This window comes from Lycorma delicatula, chromosome 8 (assembly GCF_047948215.1).
Source record: "Lycorma delicatula isolate Av1 chromosome 8, ASM4794821v1, whole genome shotgun sequence".
NCBI lineage: Eukaryota > Metazoa > Arthropoda > Insecta > Hemiptera > Fulgoridae > Lycorma > Lycorma delicatula.
Window position 1 is genome coordinate 27,854,100 of NC_134462.1, and position 21,380 is coordinate 27,875,479.

Here is a 21,380-nt window from a genome sequence, read left to right on the forward strand (position 1 = left end):
ATAAAATTCTGAGATGCTACCACTCACACCATGGAGGCTGGCTGTCATTTTAGGCTGTCATTTTTTTGTTATCCCATAGAAACAATAAATTTAATTTAATAATATCTAAGCCACTGGACTTCCAATTTAGGTAGCTGTCCATGACTACGTGCACACCTCTTAACAAAGGTTAAAAGTTGAACTTATCTCTAATAATATAATGATAACATTAACCTGAAACCAATCAAATGGACATCTCTCATAAACAAAATTTAAAGGAGGAATAGCAGTTTAATGTTGTGATTCAAAAGCTTTCAGAGAAAATTTCAAAGAAATTTTAATAAATTTATTCATTACTGCTATTAGATATTGGTTCCCCATTCTAATTCATTGCTGAAAATACTCTTTTTATTTTGTTTTTAGTACTGTTTTACAATTAATATATTTTATTGCTTTTTTTTTGTTTATTTGATTTATTTAATAATGTTCTTATGTATACTTTTTCTCTGTGTTTACCAACAGTGAATGTTTAAGGAAAAATGGCCATTAGTTATAGATTTTTAATAAAAACATTTTTGAAAATATTTTTTTTTCCAAATTATTTGTTTAATATATTTCTACGTTATTCTTGATTACTTATTTTATTTTGATTTCATTGAATTTAATTTACATGTAATTCAATTTTTTCTGTTTTAATAAAATGCAAACATTATGAATTTCTTATTCTATAAGGTACCTAAAGGTGCATTGTTACTTGGACCGCCTGGATGTGGAAAAACCCTACTTGCTAAAGCAGTTGCAACTGAATCAAATGTACCATTTTTATCCATGAATGGTTCAGAATTTATTGAAATGATTGGGGGTTTAGGAGCTGCAAGGGTTAGGTAAGTAAAACATTTTATAATATAGTATATTGTCCTCGAGGAAGATAATCTGTTTAATTGTCTCAAATATATATTGTGGTTAGCGTAACTTAATTTTTTACCATATACAGTAAAATGAGAAAGAAGTTCTTAATTTGAATCCCTATATATTCATCGGATCCCCCATCCTCAGTCATTATTGAATTATTTAATTAAAATGTATATTAAAAAGATATTAAAATGTTAAAAATTAAAAGTACTGGATGAAACCATTACATGGTGTAATGTTACATTACTGTAGTATTGTATGAAAATTGTGTATTAATTTTATTATATGAGTATTAATTTAGTCATATAATAAATTAATATGCAATTTTCATTACAATATTACAATAATGTAACAAACATTTCACCAAGTACATGGTTTATTTCAGTATTTCTAATTTTTAACATTTTTTTAATATGCATTTTAATTAAATGAATTCAATCGTGACTGAGAATGTGGGATCCCGGAAAAGTACTTGATGGTAAAATTAAGATAAGATATGTCTTATCTCAATATTCTGTACTAGGTTGTTTATATTAACAGAATTAAGTATACGTATAATTGTATATATATTAATGTGTGTGTGTGTGTGTGTGTGTGTGTGTGTGTCTGTCTGCACGCACATGCACGTATATGTTTTTTAATGAATTTTCAAGCCATAGAAGTAAAACTTATGACAAAAAGATTTTTTTAAATAAAAAAGTGTGTACTTTGATAATACAGAGATATTTAAAATTTGTTTGTCAATTATTTAATTTTGGATTATAATAGCATAATGAAGCCTGATACATTTTTCTATTCAAAGTATTTTCCAGCAAAAATTCTAAAGAAGTAGTTGGATAAAACATAACATATATTCTGCCATCCCAGAGCTTTAATGTCGTGATTGGTAACAGTTACTGTTCTTCATCCTTTTATTTCAATTCTTGGAATTCCTTTTCTTATTTTTATTAAGATGCACTTAAACAGCAGTACATTTTTTCAGCATTCTACAGAGCATTAGTTCATACTCAAAACAGCTTCTCTACATTATTTCTCTTTTCTTTTCCAGAAACCTGCATTTTTTCTTCAAGATGAAGTCTTGAATATAGCGTACATATTGGCCAGGTTGAGAACCAACTTCTTTGAGAAGCCTGTTAAAAGGACAGGTTTAAAGCATTTATTATAAAGCCTTAATTAAAACAAGGTATTGTCACTTAAAAAAATTCTTAAGACTTTGGATAGTATAGTGCATAGCAGTGACATGATATTAATAAGATAAGATGGGCCATATAAAAGGACAATCAAACATAAAGGGCTTATCATTAATATTAAAGTGCTTATTATCATTGAATTATTATTTATTGTAAAATTATTTTACAATCACTGGTTAATAATTATTAAATCAATAAATTTAAATTAGAAAAAGAAAGATTAAAAAAATTAAAAAAAAAAAACTAGTCAAAATGGATTCAGGGATGGTCAAAATGGATATTTCTGTTGAAATATGAAAATTGAAATGTTTCGTAATCACAATACTTCCTTTACTTGGTACAAGGAAATAAAAATAAGTTAAAAAAAAAAAAGAAAAAAGGAGATAAATCTGAAGACCGAAATTTTTTGCGATCACAATATATACTGAAAAATAACAAAATACTTTTGAACATCTAGAAAAATATTATGTATAGGAAAATAAACAGTGCATTTAAGTAATGAATCTTTAATACAATTTTATAAGGATGAATTTCTTTTTTTTTTTGTAAGTGTACCTACTACTACATTATTTAAAGATTAGTAAATTGACTTAGTCTTGTTATGACAAATGAAGTGATTATTTTTTTTTTTTTTGTATTAAAACAATGGTACACACTACCTTTTAATTTTAAGGTTAAATGTAAAAGGTTTTAATTTCAAGGTTTGGGAGAATTTGTGAAGATGGAAAGGCCTTATTGTAATAAGAAATGGTAATGTCTAAAAACATTTTATTAGTGTGGTTTTAATTGTTTGACAGGGATCTGTTCAAAGAAGGAAGGAAAAGATCACCTTGCATTATTTACATTGATGAGATTGATGCAATTGGTCGTAAACGAAGTTCAGGTATCAGTCAGATGGATGGAGCCATGGGAGAAGGAGAACAGACATTAAATCAGTTGTTAGTAGAAATGGATGGTATGGCTTCAACTGAAGGTGTTTTAATGCTGGCTTCTACTAACCGTGGTGATGTACTTGATAAGGTAATAATTAAATATATAACATCCATATTATTTTATTGAAATTAATCTTTTTAAGATTAATATTATTCTTCTATGCTGTTAAATTAAATTTTAAATTCTATTAATATAGACTATCTAGTACAGAATATTGAGATAAGACATATCTTATACAAAATCCTACCTAAGTGCATGTGTACTTGCATGAAAGTACTTTCATGATAAAATTAAAGTAACATATGCTTTGGCTTAATGTACTAGGTGTTTTATATTAATAGAATTTAAAATATAACTCCCATATGTCTCTGCTGATCAAATTAAATAGACCAAATGGACAGTTCATTAAATATTGTGGAATATTACAAAATGTTAAAGTAACATTAATTAATTTTTTACAAAAATTCATCATGCATTATGTGAGATCATATAATAAATTAAAATCACATTGAGTCATGCAAGGCTTTAAATCCATATAAGTAAATTTTTTCCTATATCTTTCATAAGTTTGATCTAATCTAGTTAGAATTTATGTTTAATTAAACAATGATATTAGTATTTTTTATTCTAGGCATTACTTCGACCTGGTCGGTTTGACAGACATATAATGATTGACCTACCCGTAATGGATGAACGTAGACAGATATTTGAACAACATCTTAAAGGTATTGCACTTCAGGAATCTCCCAATAAATATTCTAAACGACTTGCTTATCTCACCCCTGGATTTAGTGGTAAGGATTTTGAACTCATATATACTTTTAAATATTTTATTTTTTAAAGCAGAATTATTTCATTGAAATGAAGTAGTAAAATGTATTGTTAATATTGACATTGTGTATGTATTCTTTCTTTTTTTTCTTAGGTTATTATACCTTATAAAAGATCTGAGAATGAAGTTCACAAACTCTGTGTATAGTATCTATGTCAGCCACATTGTATGAAAACATTGCATTGCTTTTCTGATTTCATCATATTGACATCTTAAAGTTTGACATCTTATAGTTTCATTTTCAAGTAAAGTTTCTTTATTGCCTGTGCATTTTTTAATGTACCTTTGCAAGAATGTCATTAAAGTAGAGCAATAAATAAACATTAAAATTCTTGTCAAACTGGAAAAACTGGAAGTGAAATTATGAAAATGTTAATACAGGTTCATGGAAGTAATGCTATGAAAATAAACATAAAATTAAAATGAATGATTTTCTGAGGGAAGAGAAAATGTTACATAAAAGAGGTGATGCAATAATCAACATGTAGAACTGATGAAAACATTGTAAAAGTTAATCAAATCTTTTTGTTAAAATCATTGACTGACAGAACCATAGCAGAGCAAGTGGATATTAATAGAGAGAAATTAAGAGAGTAAACATGAGTAAAATTTGAGAAAAAATTTTACAAAAACAGCTCACTTATGAGCTGACTAAACTAAACTTTTTAAACTAAATTTAAAAAATCAAATAAAAAAAGGAAAAGACATAAAAAAAACTTTTTCACAAAAAAAAAGTCAAAATTAATTTTCAACCATGTCATCATGGATGATAAGTCATCAACCATGACTTGGGTTGATGACTTGCAAGTGGTGTTTGATAAGTTCTTGCAGAGTCAAAAGATGCACTCACAGTATATTTTTGTGGTCAATCTTAATTTCCCACACATCCTACAGGAGCATACACCAAGTTTCAGTCAGATAAATTCATAATTTTGTTGTTTATAGTCATTTGAGTCCATTATGTAATATGATTTGTGAAAAATGAACAAAAGATAATTTTGTCTAGCGATCAAACATTACTTTCTTTTTTAAAGGAAAAACCACACAGGAAACTAAAGCCAAGCAGGTTGAATATTATGATGAGCCACTTCCATTGATTAGAACAATTTGATTGATTGGAAGTGGTTTGGTTATTTTTGCAGTGGTTACATGAGCACCAGTGTTCAATACAAATATTGCTGAACATTCCAGATGGCCTGTTTGAGTTTACAATGTAGAAAATATTAAAAAAACATTCTTGATATGGTGACTGAAGAGAGAAGAATGAAATTGATAAGACAGTAGGCATCTCAAATGAACATGTGTACCATATTTTACAAGAATATTTAAATATGCAAAAAAATATGCAAGATATGGATGCTGTGTTTGTTCACAATTGATCAAAAGCATGAAATAATAAACATCTCTAAGCACAATTTGGGGCTGTTCAATACAATTAAGAGGAATTATTGCACAGTTTTATAAGAGTTGATGAAACTTGTGATATATCAATATCAACATGAAACCAAGGAACAGTCAAAACAGTGGTTACACCATGGGAATATGAACCAAAGTAGGCAAAAATAAATTTGATTCCATTAGCAGAAAAATGTCACTGTTTTTTGGGATCCTACCAGCATAATCTTCATTAACTAACAGTGTAAAATGATAATGGCAATATAATACATCTTTTCTGGCTCATGTGAGTGAGGAAATAAAGGAAAACTGACCAAATTTAACAAAAAAGAAGATTCTTTTTTACAAAGACAATGCACTAGCTCCTCTTCTGCAATGTCACAGTAAAATTGTTTAACCCCTGACTCACCAGACTAGACCCTTTAGACTATTATCTGTTTCCATTTATGAAGATGTGACTTGTTGGGAAGAGATTTATGTGAAATTATGTTTTTGCCTAAACAATGTCAGTTTAAAGACTATGTAGGATGGGATTTAAAAACATGAGCGTCATTTGGACTAATTGCACAGAATGAAAGGAGAAGATTATGTTGAGAGATAAAAAAGATTTTTCCTGAAAAATTGCATCTTCTTTATTTTTTACTATACTTATTAAATGCCTTTTGTAAAGTGTACAACAGAAGATTCCCAATATTCTTCAGTCAAGAATATTTTGTTAAAGTAATTCTGTTTTTTTTTTTAAATATTTATTTATATATTGTTGGTGTGTTTGCAGTTTGACAAAGATGTTGAGAGATAGCACAACTAAAATTTCTTGCAAAACAATTTATTTATTCTAGAATCACTTAATATATGAAGAAATAGATTATTAAAATAGAAAAATACAACTCCAATTTTACCATAAATCTTACAATAACTGATACAAATTAATACAAAATTAACTAGAGATCACAAAATCAACAATTCACTTTACATGAGAATTATTTACTTTTAGTGCTTACAAAAAGAAACTAGCTTACACTTTTATAATTGAAAAATCTCAATTTGTTTCCTGTTCATAATGAACTTACCAAACAAACACCTTCTCATACTTAACCCCTTGTCCAAAAATGTAATACTAGTGAAGCATCCTTTGCTCGTTTGTTACTGCACACTCAACCCCAAATGCTCCTACACACTATCCTTGCATTTATTGCACACTGAATGGAAAATGTGAGTCACTGGTCCTTGGCAGTATGTTTATCTTCAGGGACAGGGCTTGACCTGTAGTAAGTAGCCAACCCACCTTTTTGTTTGTTCAATCATAATGATTTCTGTTGTCCACAGCTTCTACAGTTTTCTATAAATTCTTTCTAGAAAGAATTTCTTTGCTGTTTCTTCCAGATTTTTCTTTCTTAATTTTTCCCTCTTTCTTCTTCAAGAACCTTCTCTTACCTGTAAACAATATTACAAAATATTGTAATATTGTATTGTAACAATACAATACAATACATAACAATATTGTACTGTTATGTAGAAAGTTTTACATAAAAATGTTTACCAATGGGTACATAATGAATCAAGCCTACTATGTGAAGTGGTTAAAAGGCTCCATGAAAGAATCAGGGAAAGGAAGCATTGAAAGGAACACATTTTATTGATATTGATTGATATCAAAGCAACAAAAAGATTTTTCTGTAGGAAATTCCACAAAATCAGTTTCAAAGCTGTTATGAAGGGTGGATATGCACTGCTACATTTAACTCCCAAGGAGATTACTTTAAAGGAGCCATACTAATATTCAGCATGAGATATGTAGTAATTTTATCAACTCATATGTAGTACTGGCTACATTTTGTAAAATGGCTGATAGATGCATCTTTGGGGATCAAACCAGTTGTCAGCATGTTATCCTTCATAAAATTTTTATCTACTTACTAATAAAAAAGGACTTTATTTTTTGTTTAGTATTTATCAAATAGAAATTATTAATCATATTTACTGACTTAATTTATAATTTCTAAATTGTTGTTTTTTCTTTCTGAAGGGGCAGACATAGCAAATGTTTGTAATGAAGCTGCTTTAAATGCTGCAAAAAATAAACAACATAGTGTTACAAGATCTGATTTGGAATATGCTGTGGAAAGAGTTGTTGGTGGTACTGAAAAAAGAAGCCATTCAATGTCTCTAGATGAAAAACGTATAATTGCTTATCATGAATCTGGTCATGCACTTATTGGGTGGTTATTAGAACACGCTGATGCTCTACTTAAAGTAACTATTGTTCCTCGAACAAATCTCACTCTTGGTTTTGCTCAATATGCACCACGTGATCAGAAATTATATTCTAAAGAAGAGGTATGCTGCTATTATTCTTTTAAAAACTAATTGAATTGTATGAATGCTATTTCATTCCTAATCGAAAGGGATAATCTTAGAACTACATTTTAATATATTTTGTGATTCCTTACCTTGAACAGCATTACTGTATTTAGATACATTCTGAAGTAACCTGAGATCATATTACATGATCCTAAATTTTATTAATTAAAAAAAAAAATTAACCTCTTTTCATTACAAAAATTGTGTTGCTTATCCAGTTTTTCCTAGTTTAAATGTCATTCATATCTGGATTATATATTCGTAAAAAATCATTGATTTTCTTAAGAAGTAGTTTAATACCTTACTCAGACAGGTCATTCTCAAGAATTATTTAGATGCAATTTGTGGATAATATTTTTTTATCATGATTATTCAAAAAATTCTTAAAAACAACTTTTGTCTCTCTTAGCTTGATTACCATGACAGGATCATCATTAGAGTAAAGCTAACTTGCTTCACAAAGATATATTTACATACAATTAAAAACCCTCATGTAGCTATACCTTTGAACTAACATTTATTTATTTAATTTATTTTTTACAAAACTCATTCACGTATCATGCTACTAGGAAAATAATTTTTTTTTCAATAATTATTCTATTCAAGTGATTCTACATTTAAATCCCCTGACATATACTATTTACTATAAATTCCTATCACATCCAGCACTAACTTATCTATTTATTATTTTAAATTATGTAGCCCACTATTTTTAAAAATTAGAATATTCCATTTTCTGAATTAAAAATTGTTCTTGTGCTTTCTGATGACTCAAAAAAGGTGTGCTCTGCGTCGTCCTACATACCAGGGTAATAGAGGCAGTCTGAGGACAGCGCTTTCTCTATGGCATGGAGATAAGTGCGGAAGTACTAGTAACCTGTTAAAAACCGGGTCACATACTACTCCACCTCTCCATGCAGTCGCTCTGTCCACAATCTAACCAGAGGGATAAGCCTTTGTGGTCCATTGTCCTCTGGTCTCGTGGTCCCAGGTCTCTTGCCAGACAATGAATGAGCGAGTCTGTTCCTCCCCGGCAATAGGGAATGACAGCTGGGGGTGGCTCAAAGTTTTAAATTGGACATATGTAATACCTTGTTTAGAAAGGTCTTTATGAGACAAGCAGACTGGTATAAAATACCAATTATTCTGATTATTTAAACCAAAATTATTCTTTTAATTAAACTGAACTATTATTAATTAAATTATAATTATATATTAGAATTATTATTTTTATTAAGCTTGAATTTTATTTAATTTAAGTAAATAACAAGTTAGCCTCTCTTATCAAAGAAAAATTCCAAATAGTGAATCTGGTCGCATACAAACATTGTTGTAGCTATGTGAAACAAACACATTGTTGGCACCACCATTTTTGATTGAGGAATCAGAACTTAGTTTTAATTGTATTATTTATCTCATCGAAGTCCTTAAACTGATATCAAATGATCAGTGGGCCTTTTGAAATTTTTGAGTTGCCCATCACCCCCTGTCACCCAAAAAAATGAAATATACATTCATTAAAGTAGCCCCTCTGTACAAAGAAGAATGCTGCAAACCATACCCAGTTATAAAAAAAGTTAGAGGGTATTATAAGTTACTTTTCAGCCAACCAGTACATAAGTACTCTCATTGGTGACTGTAATTTTCTTGGAAAGTTAAGCTGTGAAAGTATTCAAAATGTAATTATTACTGATTCAGCTAATTTCATGAACAGTCAAAATACTACAAAGCAGTTAATGTTAATATATATTCAATTTACTATTTTTTTTTTTTTATTCATTGCAGCTGTTTGATAAAATGTGTATGGCATTGGGTGGTCGGGCAGCTGAAGCTTTGATGTTTAATAAATTAACAACTGGTGCTCAAAATGATCTTCAGAAAGTTAACAAAATGGCTCGAGCTCAGGTACATACTGGTACAAGTTTATTAATAATCAAGTTTGGGTAATAATATTAAAAATGCCTTTTTATTTAATTTTATATTTTTAGAATTTTGTGCATAATGATACTGAATAATTAATGAAATTACATTTTAGGAATACTCAAATTACACTTAAGTAAACAATATAAATTAGTTAATATTTAATCTAAAAGTTGAATTTCTACTGTTGTTGGTATAATATTGCTTTCATACATAAAATTCCTACCTAGATGATTGATACAAACATATATTCTCATATATCTCAACATTTTGGAGGTTCCCTTGTCAAAAAAAAATCAAAAAATCATACATATGCATATACATAATATTATTTATTTGCATATTATATATACAAGATGTTCAACTTAAAAGAGGCCCCATCACTCAGTAGTTTATACTTGATGTATATTTTTATTAAAATAGAAATTTTGGTGTGATATGGGTAAAATAATGTGGAAATTGGTACGACTGGAACTGGAATACAGAGCAGTTTATTGCCTATATGAGTATTGCCAGTCGAGCATTGTATTTTGAACAAGGTTGTGTAATCATGTGTTGTTGTTTGCTAAAGTGCGGTTGACTTTTAAAGAACGTGTATGATGAAAATGAAATCTCATGTTGTGTATCTGCAAAAGTTCAGGAAAAAGTTTGAAAAAGAAGTACCAATGAAAAGTGTTAATCAGAAATTTGTTAAAAATTTTGTGAAACAGGTTCGGTGTTAGGCCTGACATAGGTCAATTTTAACAATGCAGATTGTACAGAAATTAAAGCAGCAGTTACAAGATCTCCTCATAAATCTTTGCCATGATTAGGCCAGGAAAAGAACATTTTATTAACATCAGCTCACACTGAACACTGCTAATTATGCTAAAAGGGTTCACTACTGTCAATGGTTTAAAAACGTCATTAGAAACAACACTGGTCTTTTAGATCAAGCATTTTTTTGTAAAAGAACTGTGGTTGCTGCTGCCTACCAAGAAATTATCCAACAGTTCATAGTCTTACTGTAAGAGGATAAGCATGACTTCTGGTTGCAACAGGACAGCACCACTTCCTACAGCTTACTCTACATGTTGCTGCTACAGGATTTTTTTTTGTGGAAGAATCATTTCTAAAGGACTGTGGCATCCTGATCTGATTAGTTCAGACTTCTTTCTGAGGAGTTACTTAATAGATATTGTTTATAGGAGCAATCCACACACCCTGTGGTAATTGAAGACAAACATTACCAATGTCACCCAGGGGCACAACAACAAGAGTAGCCAGGAACGTGATCAAACATGTTAACAAGTGTATTGAAGTGGATAGACAACCACTTGTACAGCTTCTGTAAATTATTATGTAAGTGTTTGCTAATAAACTATCATTATAGACTAAACTAAGTGATGAGGCTTCTTGAACACTCTGCGTATGTATATATATATATATATATATATATAATATGCATATTATTTCTGTTGACTCTCTGGTTTTATATTTCAGGAACAAACCTATTGTAATGAAATTTGTATGATAGCATAAATTAAAAAGATTGGATGAGCGTCTAGAAGAAGATATTGAAAGGTGCTACACCTCTAGTTTGTTTATCATTAGTCTGGTCCTGATGTAAATAAACAGACATGATAGCAAACATAATTCTCTGTGTCAAGCCCATTAAGTTCTCAGTATAGCATGCGCACAATATTAAAATCTCACTAGTACAATTCATTATGTACTTGCTTAACTCAAGTTAATGTTTATGTTTCACAGCTTAATCTAAAATTGTGAGTTATAGCTTATAGTAAGTTACAGACTTTACATGATGAGTGTTTAAACGTTTAATCATAGATATATGTTTAGCACCACCAAATGTTGCTTTTATTAAACATGAATTGGGAAATTTTAAAAAATTAGGGAAAAACTATTACATTAAATGCATTCAACAAGCTTTGTAAAAAATACTAGATGCTAGGAATTAAAGATGTTGAAAACATCTTTTGTCAGAAAACAACATCTGAAAAAAATAATCAGAGCAGGTAAAATAGTTATGCCTGGTAAAACAAGAAATGAAATCAACAGTCACTTGAAAATTTAATAAACATGCAGTATAGCTAAAATTTGTAACCTTTTCCTAAAAATTAAAAACACCCAGTTTAAATAACGTACTAACAGCCGTAATTGCTTGATCTCCTTAATATTAAACAAACATCTGTATTATTAGGAATTAAATTTGTGACTCGAAATCACTTTGTGGCAAAGTGTAATCATAGACCAAGAGGACATTCATAGTGTGGTGTCGTGAACTAAATAAAGAAGATTTAATAAAGTTTAATAAAGTGAGTTAAATAAAGAAGATTAAGAGACTTCAGAAATTATAAATGAAGTACTTTCCATTTAAATGAAATACAAGTAGGTGAAGATCATACAACCTCAAACATGTACAACCATAAAATCAACAAAGTAAGCTAGCAGGTGTTAGTGTGGATCTACAGAGTGGCACACAATATGGTCCAACATTTGCTTTGGCAATAATTGCTTAGGTTAATATTTATTTGTTTTATGTTTGCAAAAGTGACAGCAGTTCATGATATTAGTTTCTTCTCTTTCCGATTGCACGTATTGTTCCAAGATGGCTGACAAACTGACAAAGAAAGACTTGACTGTTGAACCAGCGTGTAAAATCTGTATTATTTTTTAATGAAACAAAAAGTGTGGTGCTTACACAAAGACTGTTTTGTGCACATTTCTGTGGTCGCCCTTGTTTAAAACAATATGCAGACTTTACAAAAAATTTAATAGTGATGATTCAGTATTTAAGAGTAAGCATGAACAGCCTGACAGTGTTCATTCTCCACAGAATGTCGAAGTTGTAGAGAACCATTACCGAGGAGCCCAGCCAAATCAACAAGAAAAGCAGCAGCACAACTTGGGATTTCTAGGCGATCTGTGCAGCGAATTTTAAAAACTGACTTGCATTTGTATCTGTATAAAGTATCAGTTTTCTCTAAATTAACAGTTGACAACAAACATCAAAGAATGACTGAATAGGCTGTGAACTGAGATGTGTTGTTGAATATTGTTTGGTTTTCAGATGAGTCACATTTTCTAAACATCATTTACATAACATCTTTCTTAATTTACTCTACATTTAACTTAAATTGTATCATCATTATTGTAATATCATTTAATTTATTTCTCATTTAATTTACATTATCAATAATTTACATTAATTAAAATATTATTATGGAACAGGAACAATTAATTAAACAAAGAGGGTCAATAAAGGGCCTTTTAACTACATTTACTGACAAATTTTATCCTTCACAATGTAGTAGTCACGCCTAGCAAATTAACTTACAAAGCACATATGACATCATTCAGTCAAAACTTGAATTAGATTTTGATGATGTTTTATCATTGGATCATGAACAAGTCAAGGAAAACTTGTGTACTATAAAATGCAAATTGCAACATTTAATAAATAATACTAATTGAAAATCATCTAATCAAGAAGTTAGTGCAAATACATCATTTAAACAAATTCACTTATAACCTATAAATATGCCCATATTTAAAGATATAAGTGTAGAGTAGCAGCATTATTTTAATATATTTATTGATTTAATATATAACAGAGTTGATTTAACTAACATTCAAAAATTATACTATCTGCATTCTTCTTTAAAAATTGAAGCTCTAGTTATTATTATTAAAGATCTCCTGTTAACAAATGAAAATTATCTTGCTGCTCTAGAATTATTCAAGATACAGTTTGACAATAAATATGTAATTGCTTTTCATAATGCTGAACGCATTTTAAAATCAGATTTTATAAAAAAGAATCTGTGATACTTTGTCCACTTTTTTTTCAACGAAATATCCTCAAATGTAGATTCGCTTAAAGCGATGCAGCGTCCTGTTAATACATATGAATTTATTTACACTAGTCCAATTTCTAACATCTAAATTGGATAATAACACCTCAAGATTATGGAAGGAAAGGTTGTCAAATGAGAGGTTTCCCCACCTTTACATACTTCATTGAATTTCTTAATTCTAGATGACAACTTTTAGAAAATATTAATACATCCACCTCAAACACACAAGTGACTACAGAAAACAAAACCAAGGAACGTCATAAAAATACAACCAGATCTTTAACCAAATGTTTTAATTTAAATCCAATAAACAATATAAAAGACTACAAAATTCAATTTTTATCAAATGTTGATTTTGTAATTCAATCATTACTTCTATCAATATAAGGAATTTTTTAATTTGTCTTTAGATAATTGTAAAACCTTTTTGGGTAATAATAATTGTCGTTTTAATGGTTTATGAAAAGGTAATTTAATTGTTTATGTTATTCATAAAGTCTACGTAAAATTTGTGGTAAGAAACACAATAAATAAATGGACAAAATAAATCATTCTAAGGTAGATGGCAATAAACCTGAAAGTATAATCTGTTGTTCATTTAAAAATCAATTAAATGAAAATATAATTCTGTCAACAGCTGTATGTAATACTACCAATATACATATTAATACGTATTCATGTAGATTACTTTTAGATTTTAATTCACAAGCCAATTTTTGTACATTTAGTTTTGCATGCAAATTAGGTCTTAAACTTAATAAAAATAATCTACCAATTTCAGGCATAAATATTTTATTAGTTGAATCTAAATACAGTGTTATACTTACATTGCACTCACGTTATAAAAACTTTTCATTCAAGGTAAAATGTGCTGTTTTACCAGATATTACTGACAGCCTCCCTTCATCTGCATTTGACATTTCAAATTATCTCATAATGTATTTCTGGCTGACCCCAACTTCAACATACCAAATAACAGTGACATCCTGATAGGAGCTCAATATTCCTTGAGCCTTAGCCTTCCAGGGAAATTCACTCTTAATTTCAGATATCCTATTTCACAGGAAACTAAATTAGGATATATAATAACATTCCTATAATAAGTCACCTTCCTAATAACATTGAGGGAAATAATTTCGCATCTTTTCTTGTACGTAACTATTCATAAACATCTACCTGCTTTACTTGGAAATTTCTGGAAACTTGAAGAAATTAATACTGATGCCTCAGGTAATGAACCTCAACATGTGAAAAATATTTTCAAACCATTACTACTCAAAACAATCAGGGCAAATTTGTCGTGTCGTTACCACACAAGGCTAATAACATTCTATTAGGTGATTTCTTCGTCAACGCAAAAAATAGATTTTTATCTTTGGAAAGAAAGCTATGCAACAATTCCAACCTTAAAAAAGACTATTCTGCTTTCATACAGGAATATTTAATTTAGATCATATGTCACTACTCAACTCCAATGATTTGTTAATGTATTATTTACCTCATCATCCATTATTTAAACAATCAAGTTTAACACTAACATTTTAGTTGACTTTGACAGTTCAGCAAAAACCACTAACTGTTTATTCTTCAATGATACTCTTTTTAGTTGGACCTGTAGTTCAACAAGATCTAATTTCCATATTGCTTAGATTCAGAATCCATAATTACATCATTACTTCTGACATAGCTAAAATGTGTCAGTCAGACATAGCTAAAATGTATTAGTTAAATCTAGTGATTTCAAATTACAATATATACTTTGGCATGATTCTCCAGACCAGGAGATAAAACACTACACATTACATATAGTAATGTATAGAGACTTTGTGTTGGAAACTTAATATTAGTTACTAATGAAAATTCTCCACCCATGCATTGGAAACATGGAATTGTCACTCAGGTTCATCCGGGCTCTGACAATCTTGTAAGAGTTGATTTGCAAACAGTTAATGTCCATTAAAAAGACCTATTCGTTAATTATGCCTGTTACTAATCACAGATGATGAATTCAAATAATATATCAATTTATATATTTCATACACTTGTTTTCTTTAATTTCATTTGATTGTATTTTTATAAAATGTCTGTGAACACACTTATAAATATTGTTTTTAATTACATATTTGTATTATTTTAGTTATGATTATGTAATAAGAAAGTTACTCAATTGCATTACTATTTTAACAATATATTAATCTTGTTATTGTTCAAATACTTAATTATAAATTGTACCTTTTGTTTAACTTATTTGTAATTATAAAAAATCATGTTTAAAAAAAGTCATATGTTTTAACAAACAAAATGTGCATTTTTGGGCTTCTGAAAATCCACATGTGCTTCATGAAAAGGTGCATCACGCTCCAAGAATTATGGTATGGGCTGCTATCTCAAGTCATGGGGTAATAGGACCATTCTTTTTTGAACAGACACTGAATATTATCTAAATATGCTGCATAATAATTTTGTTCCTCAGCTTCTTCCAAAAGGGTTTCAATTAGAAAGCAAATTGTTCATGTAAATGGAGGCAGACCATACACAGCTAATGTTGTTTAGACTTTTAGCATGAAACCTTTAGCGCAAATGTCATTTCAAACCAATTTCCTAATCGTTGTGCATGTGGACAGAACAGTCCTGATTTGAATCCATGTGATTTTCTTTGGGGATTTCTAAAGGAAAAGATTTTCCCTAAATATCTTCATACAGTGATGGAACTGCAAGTGCTGATCATTGAGGCATGCAACGAGATAACCAAGAGTAAGTGTCGTCAAGTTATTAACAGCATAGGAGTTCTTGTTGAAGCTGCTAGATGTGATGATGGTTATATTCAACATCTGATAAGCAGCACATAATCTTCAGGTACATAGTAAACATGTTGTATTTTACTTTTCTGTATTGCAATTCAAATAAATATTTTTTAATAAAACCAAATGTTGGATCATTTCAAGGAAATCTTTTTTACTTATACTCCACATTCGAAACAAAGTTGATTTTTTTTAAATAACTACTTCTTATTTGAATCAAGAGTCAGGTGGATTATGTAGGTGTAATGTTTTTAAAGACAGATTCAAAAAATCGTAAAACGTTTCCTACAGCAGTATAATTATTATAGATAATGTGCTCTACCACAGTGTTAGACTGAATAAGTAGTACCCAATAGTTCTTGGTACAAGAGTGATACACTTGAAGAAAATATTAGCTTTGATGAAAGCAACAGAAAAGCTAACTTTCTGCAAATAGTAAAAAACAATTCCAGACTCTTGTAAAACATATTTGATTGACATAGCTAAGAAAGAAGGCCACACAATATTTTTGCCTTCTTATCGCTGTATGCCAAATCCTATAGAATTTGAGATCTAATTAATTTAATCAGGGCTACATTGCTCATACCAACAAAAAATTCAAATTGAGTCTTAAAATACCACTGAACTAAAATATTGACTTCAATTCAGCATGTACCTTTTCTTGAACAAAAATATAGTAATCAAAGAAACACATCAGTGACAACATAGACTGATGCAGAGTTTAAAATGGCTGTTACACAACAGATGTTCAGGTAGAGGCTTTCAGTGCTATCATCATAATTTTTCAAGATATCCCTAATCATAAATCAGCAACTGAAACTCCACAATTCTTTATGATGACCTTGAACACATTCATGTAATGAAATTTCATATCTATTTTGTTTTTAGTAGCTATTGTGTTCAGCGCTTCTTAATTAAAAAAACCAAAAAATACATTTTTTTTCACTGAATTACCAGTACACAGTAGGAGAACATAAGGTAACTGATTTTATACAACACTTGTTACTTCTCTATTATTTTGCTTTGTTTACATCATACCTAGACTAACAACGATAGGCTGAAAACTGGTTGGAATTGTGCATGTGAAAATTTTATTTCTGCATTTTTATTTTATTTTATACAAAATCATAATCAGAAATATCTTTCAAATTAGTCATTTCTTGAAAAAATTCATAAATCACTTAAAATTGAAAGAACTTGACTTTACAAGGATGGGAATATTATTACAAAACAGTTCTTAAATTTTTAAAAACCTTTTACCATTTAGTCAACTAACTTAAATTATTAAAGAATTTGCTAATGAGGATAGAGTACAACAGTACAGTACATCTTTAATTTCCAAAAATTTTAAATAAATTAATTGTTCAGCATATAGATATTAATATTTTTTCTTAAGTTACAAACTTACCAATTTGTATGTTTAAAAAACCCAGTTGAGCAAAGAAAAAATTAAAGGGGCCACATTTTCTGAATCCTTTTTTATACAATCCAAATGTTTATCTTACTGTAACAGGTACCTGTTGCACTTATACAGAGTGATTCAAAGAAACAGGAAATTTTGAAAGTTGTGTTGGTAGCTGTGGGCGATTGGTACCACTTAAGTGGCGCCAGCCTCTCTAACTAACCTGCCATTTAGTTGTCATGGATCCTTGGAGTGGTGCGCAACGTGCATTTGCTATCAAAGCGTTTTACAAAAACAATGACAGTGTGGAGGGAGCGCACAGAGAATTTCACCGTCATTTTAATCTGGAACGACACGACCGTGTTCCATCAGCACATGCAATTAAAACATGGATATCTAATTTTGAGGAAACCGGTTCGGCAATGAAAAAGAAACCTCCAGGCTGTGAGCGAACCATCTGTACACCATAGAATGTTCAAGCTTTACAAGATGCTGTCACACGAAGTCCACATCGGTCAATCCGTCGTCTCTCAGCATCTTTACAATTCATAGTTCAAGTGTTCGAAGAATGTTAGTGAAGGACTTGCAATTCCATCCATACAAGTTGCAGATCGTCCAGGAACTGAAACCGAACGATGCAGTTGTGCGAGCACAATTCTGTAATGTAATGCTACAGAAGATAAATGATAACGAAGAGTTTGTTCACAAACTGTGGATGTCAGACGAAGCGCATTTCCACCTCAGTAGATTTGTTAACAAGCAAAATTTCAGATACTGGGCACAAGAAAATCCTACGCAGCTACACCAGCATCCATTGCACAGCCAGAAAGTGACCGTGTGGTGTGCTATGTCATCTTACGGTGTTATAGGCCCTTATATTTTTGAGGATGACAACGGTCTTGCGATTACAGTGCGTCAGCTCGTTACGTAGCCATGCTTGAAACCTTAGTTGTGGAACAATAAAAGAGGTTTCCACCAATTCTTAACACAGCCTGGTTTCAACAAGACAGAGCAACGTCACATATTCCACGAATATCGATGGCAGCTGTATGCCGATTGTTTGGACGTGTCATTTCACTAAATAGTGACATTAGATGACCTCCCAGATCGCCTGATCTCTCAGCTTGCGATTACTTTTTGTGGGGTCACCTTAAAAGCAAAGTGTTCCACAGTAGACCTGCTACAACGGGAGAACTGAAAGCAAAGATCCGAGAAGCAACTGCGGAAATTCCAGTTGAGATGTTATGTCAAACCATGAACAATTTAACGAAGAGACTTCGTGAGTGTTTACGTAGAAGAGGAGTTCATCTGCAAGATGTCATCTCTAAAAAATAAACTAAAATGTATGTATCCTAAAATGGCAACATTTGTACAATTACATGAAATAAAATTCATTTTCTAAAAAAATTTTTCATTAACGTTATTTAATTTTTTAAATTTCCCGTTTATTTTAATCATTCTTTATAATAACAGAACACATTACTGCATACAGTTCTGTCTAAAGCTTGATACATATAGTGAAGCAGCTTGTAAGATTAGCCCGGCTTTCAGAACAGAGGTATGGGAAAACTTAAAGACTGGGATAACAATTTTCATGATCTACTTCAGTCATTACCGACAAGCCAAAAGTCTTTAATCAATCTATACAGATAATTGGAAATTGTAGACTGAATGTCGAAGAAACTGCAATTACGAATATAGATTAGTAAATGGTTACATACACAATGGTTTTACAAATAAAGGTTTGTTTTTTATATTGCTCAAAACAAGGAGTCCACCAAATAATTGTTGATGAACCTTGGCCCAGAATTGAAAGCTGTGGGAATGCGTATCTTTAAAAAAGAGCTTGGTAAAAAATTATAATAAAACGTTTCAAAACAAAGCAACAGTAACCTCCTCTATATCTTTCAATTGTTGTCAGTATTAAAACTGAATAACTTATTTAATTTTTACAGTATATTAATACTAGTTAAATTAAGTGTTGTTTTCTTAAATTACAATTTTTTTTAACTATTGTAAATAATTTTAGTATTCTATATGTAATCATCTAATAGATTTACTTATTATTTACAGATCAGACAGTTTGGTATGAGTAAGGAAATAGGGCTAGTATCATTCAGTGAAGACAAAACCAATATTCATCCGTACAGTAAAAGACTAGCAGGAGTGATGGAAGCAGAAGAAAAAAAACTTGTAGCTGCTGCTTACTTAAGAACATATAATGTCCTTGAAGAAAACCGAAAAAAACTTGAATTGGTATGACTAATATTTCTATTACTTTCAGTTATGTAATCAGTTACACTTTTTAATGGTAACTTTCTTTAACTGGAGTATGTGTGAAGGTGTTTATTTAAAAGCCCTATACCTGCTATTGTATGAACCTTAAAAAAGTAAACTAGCTGTAACTAGTAGTAGTACTCTGAAGTTGTCAGCATGTTACTTGGTTACTTGATTAAAGCAATCAGCTTCTTTAATTTTTTTGTGTACCAGATATATAGTAAAAAATAAATAATTATTGAAAAAAATTAATAACAATTACTACACCAATTCAATCTTCATAAATGATAATAAACTTCTGGTAATTAATTTTTGTGTACCATATATTTAATCTTTTTTTTTTCACTAAATAGTTAAACTACATCTTGCCCCTCTAAGGGAAAGACAACCACCTTGTGACAATTTCAGTCGCCACATCCCCCTCTGTTCCTAGCCCTGATAGGGTTTACCGAGGTCGTCTTATTGATCCTCAAATACTGATAATATCACAGCCAGGCCTCTTGTCAGGATGCCACCAATGTAAATACCTCAGTAGACATTTCCATCAGTAGTTTTAATCCAGCTTTTGTCTTCACTATAGGGTTTTTTTGAATATTTTAGCTCATCAGCCCTATTTCAGAGCCCTCAAAATTACTTAACAGACTTCACAAAAGCATGATTCCAGGCCTCATTTAACACTGAAAAATACTAATAAATTAGACATCAAACAAACTTTAAAAAAAGCCTTAACTGTAGAAACAAAAACTTACTTTGAATCTGATAATATCAAATGTCATGCGATAAACAATTTTTTGAGGTATGAGAGTAAGACATTAACAGTGGCGATTTTGACCTACAATTGTCCCAGGTGCACCACTTAATTATCAAAGTAACAAGTACATAAAGAAATAAAACGGGGAACTCCTTTTCCAACCATTCCAAGCAAATTTCCACTGACACACAGCTACATCAGAGAGGAAATTAAGTTAATTAAAACAGTTAAATGACAGCACACAATGTTAGACAAAAGTAATATGGAAACATAAAAAGTCCCAGGAGTAGTCCATTGTGATCTTCTGGGTTGTTTTATTCGGTTCTGTTTAGTATGAACCATGTATTCTCTTTTAAATAAATGAAAATTGCACAATTTTTTTTTATTAAATCTTATATTAGTTTTTTTAATTAACATTTATCATACTACATAATTTAAATACTTTAATATATTTTCAGTTAGCTCAGGCATTACTGAAGAGAGAAACTCTGAATTATGATGATGTAGAGCAATTAATTGGGCCACCACCACATGACAACAAACGGTTTGTTGAATCTATCTCTCTTGGTATTAATATATTCTACACTCCTCACCAAAAGAAAAATTACCATCTCAAACTGACAACTTTCATGTGAAAAGCAGCAGAAGACTTATTTATTTAAATACTTTTTCTATGTGAATGTTACACAAGCATAATTCCAGTATGTGTTAGTAGCATTTATTTTGTGTGTATGTAAAAAACCGTGATAATAAATTTAATTATGTCTCTA

At 30.2% G+C, this 21,380-nt stretch overlaps 1 protein-coding gene across 3 annotated transcripts in view; it reads left to right on the forward strand.

Annotated features, from left to right (window-relative positions):
- The window catches only part of LOC142329056 (mitochondrial inner membrane m-AAA protease component paraplegin-like), a 42,851-nt gene extending 21,471 nt beyond the window's left edge, over nt 1–21,380 (forward strand). For all 3 annotated transcript variants that reach the window (XM_075373337.1, XM_075373338.1, XM_075373339.1), the window contains exons 6-12: nt 712–863; nt 2,879–3,101; nt 3,646–3,808; nt 7,268–7,578; nt 9,388–9,507; nt 19,656–19,838; nt 21,069–21,380. In XM_075373337.1, the coding sequence (XP_075229452.1) occupies nt 712–863; nt 2,879–3,101; nt 3,646–3,808; nt 7,268–7,578; nt 9,388–9,507; nt 19,656–19,838; nt 21,069–21,245 (1,329 nt within the window). In that variant the 3' untranslated portion in view covers nt 21,246–21,380. The remainder of the gene's footprint in view (nt 1–711; nt 864–2,878; nt 3,102–3,645; nt 3,809–7,267; nt 7,579–9,387; nt 9,508–19,655; nt 19,839–21,068) is intronic.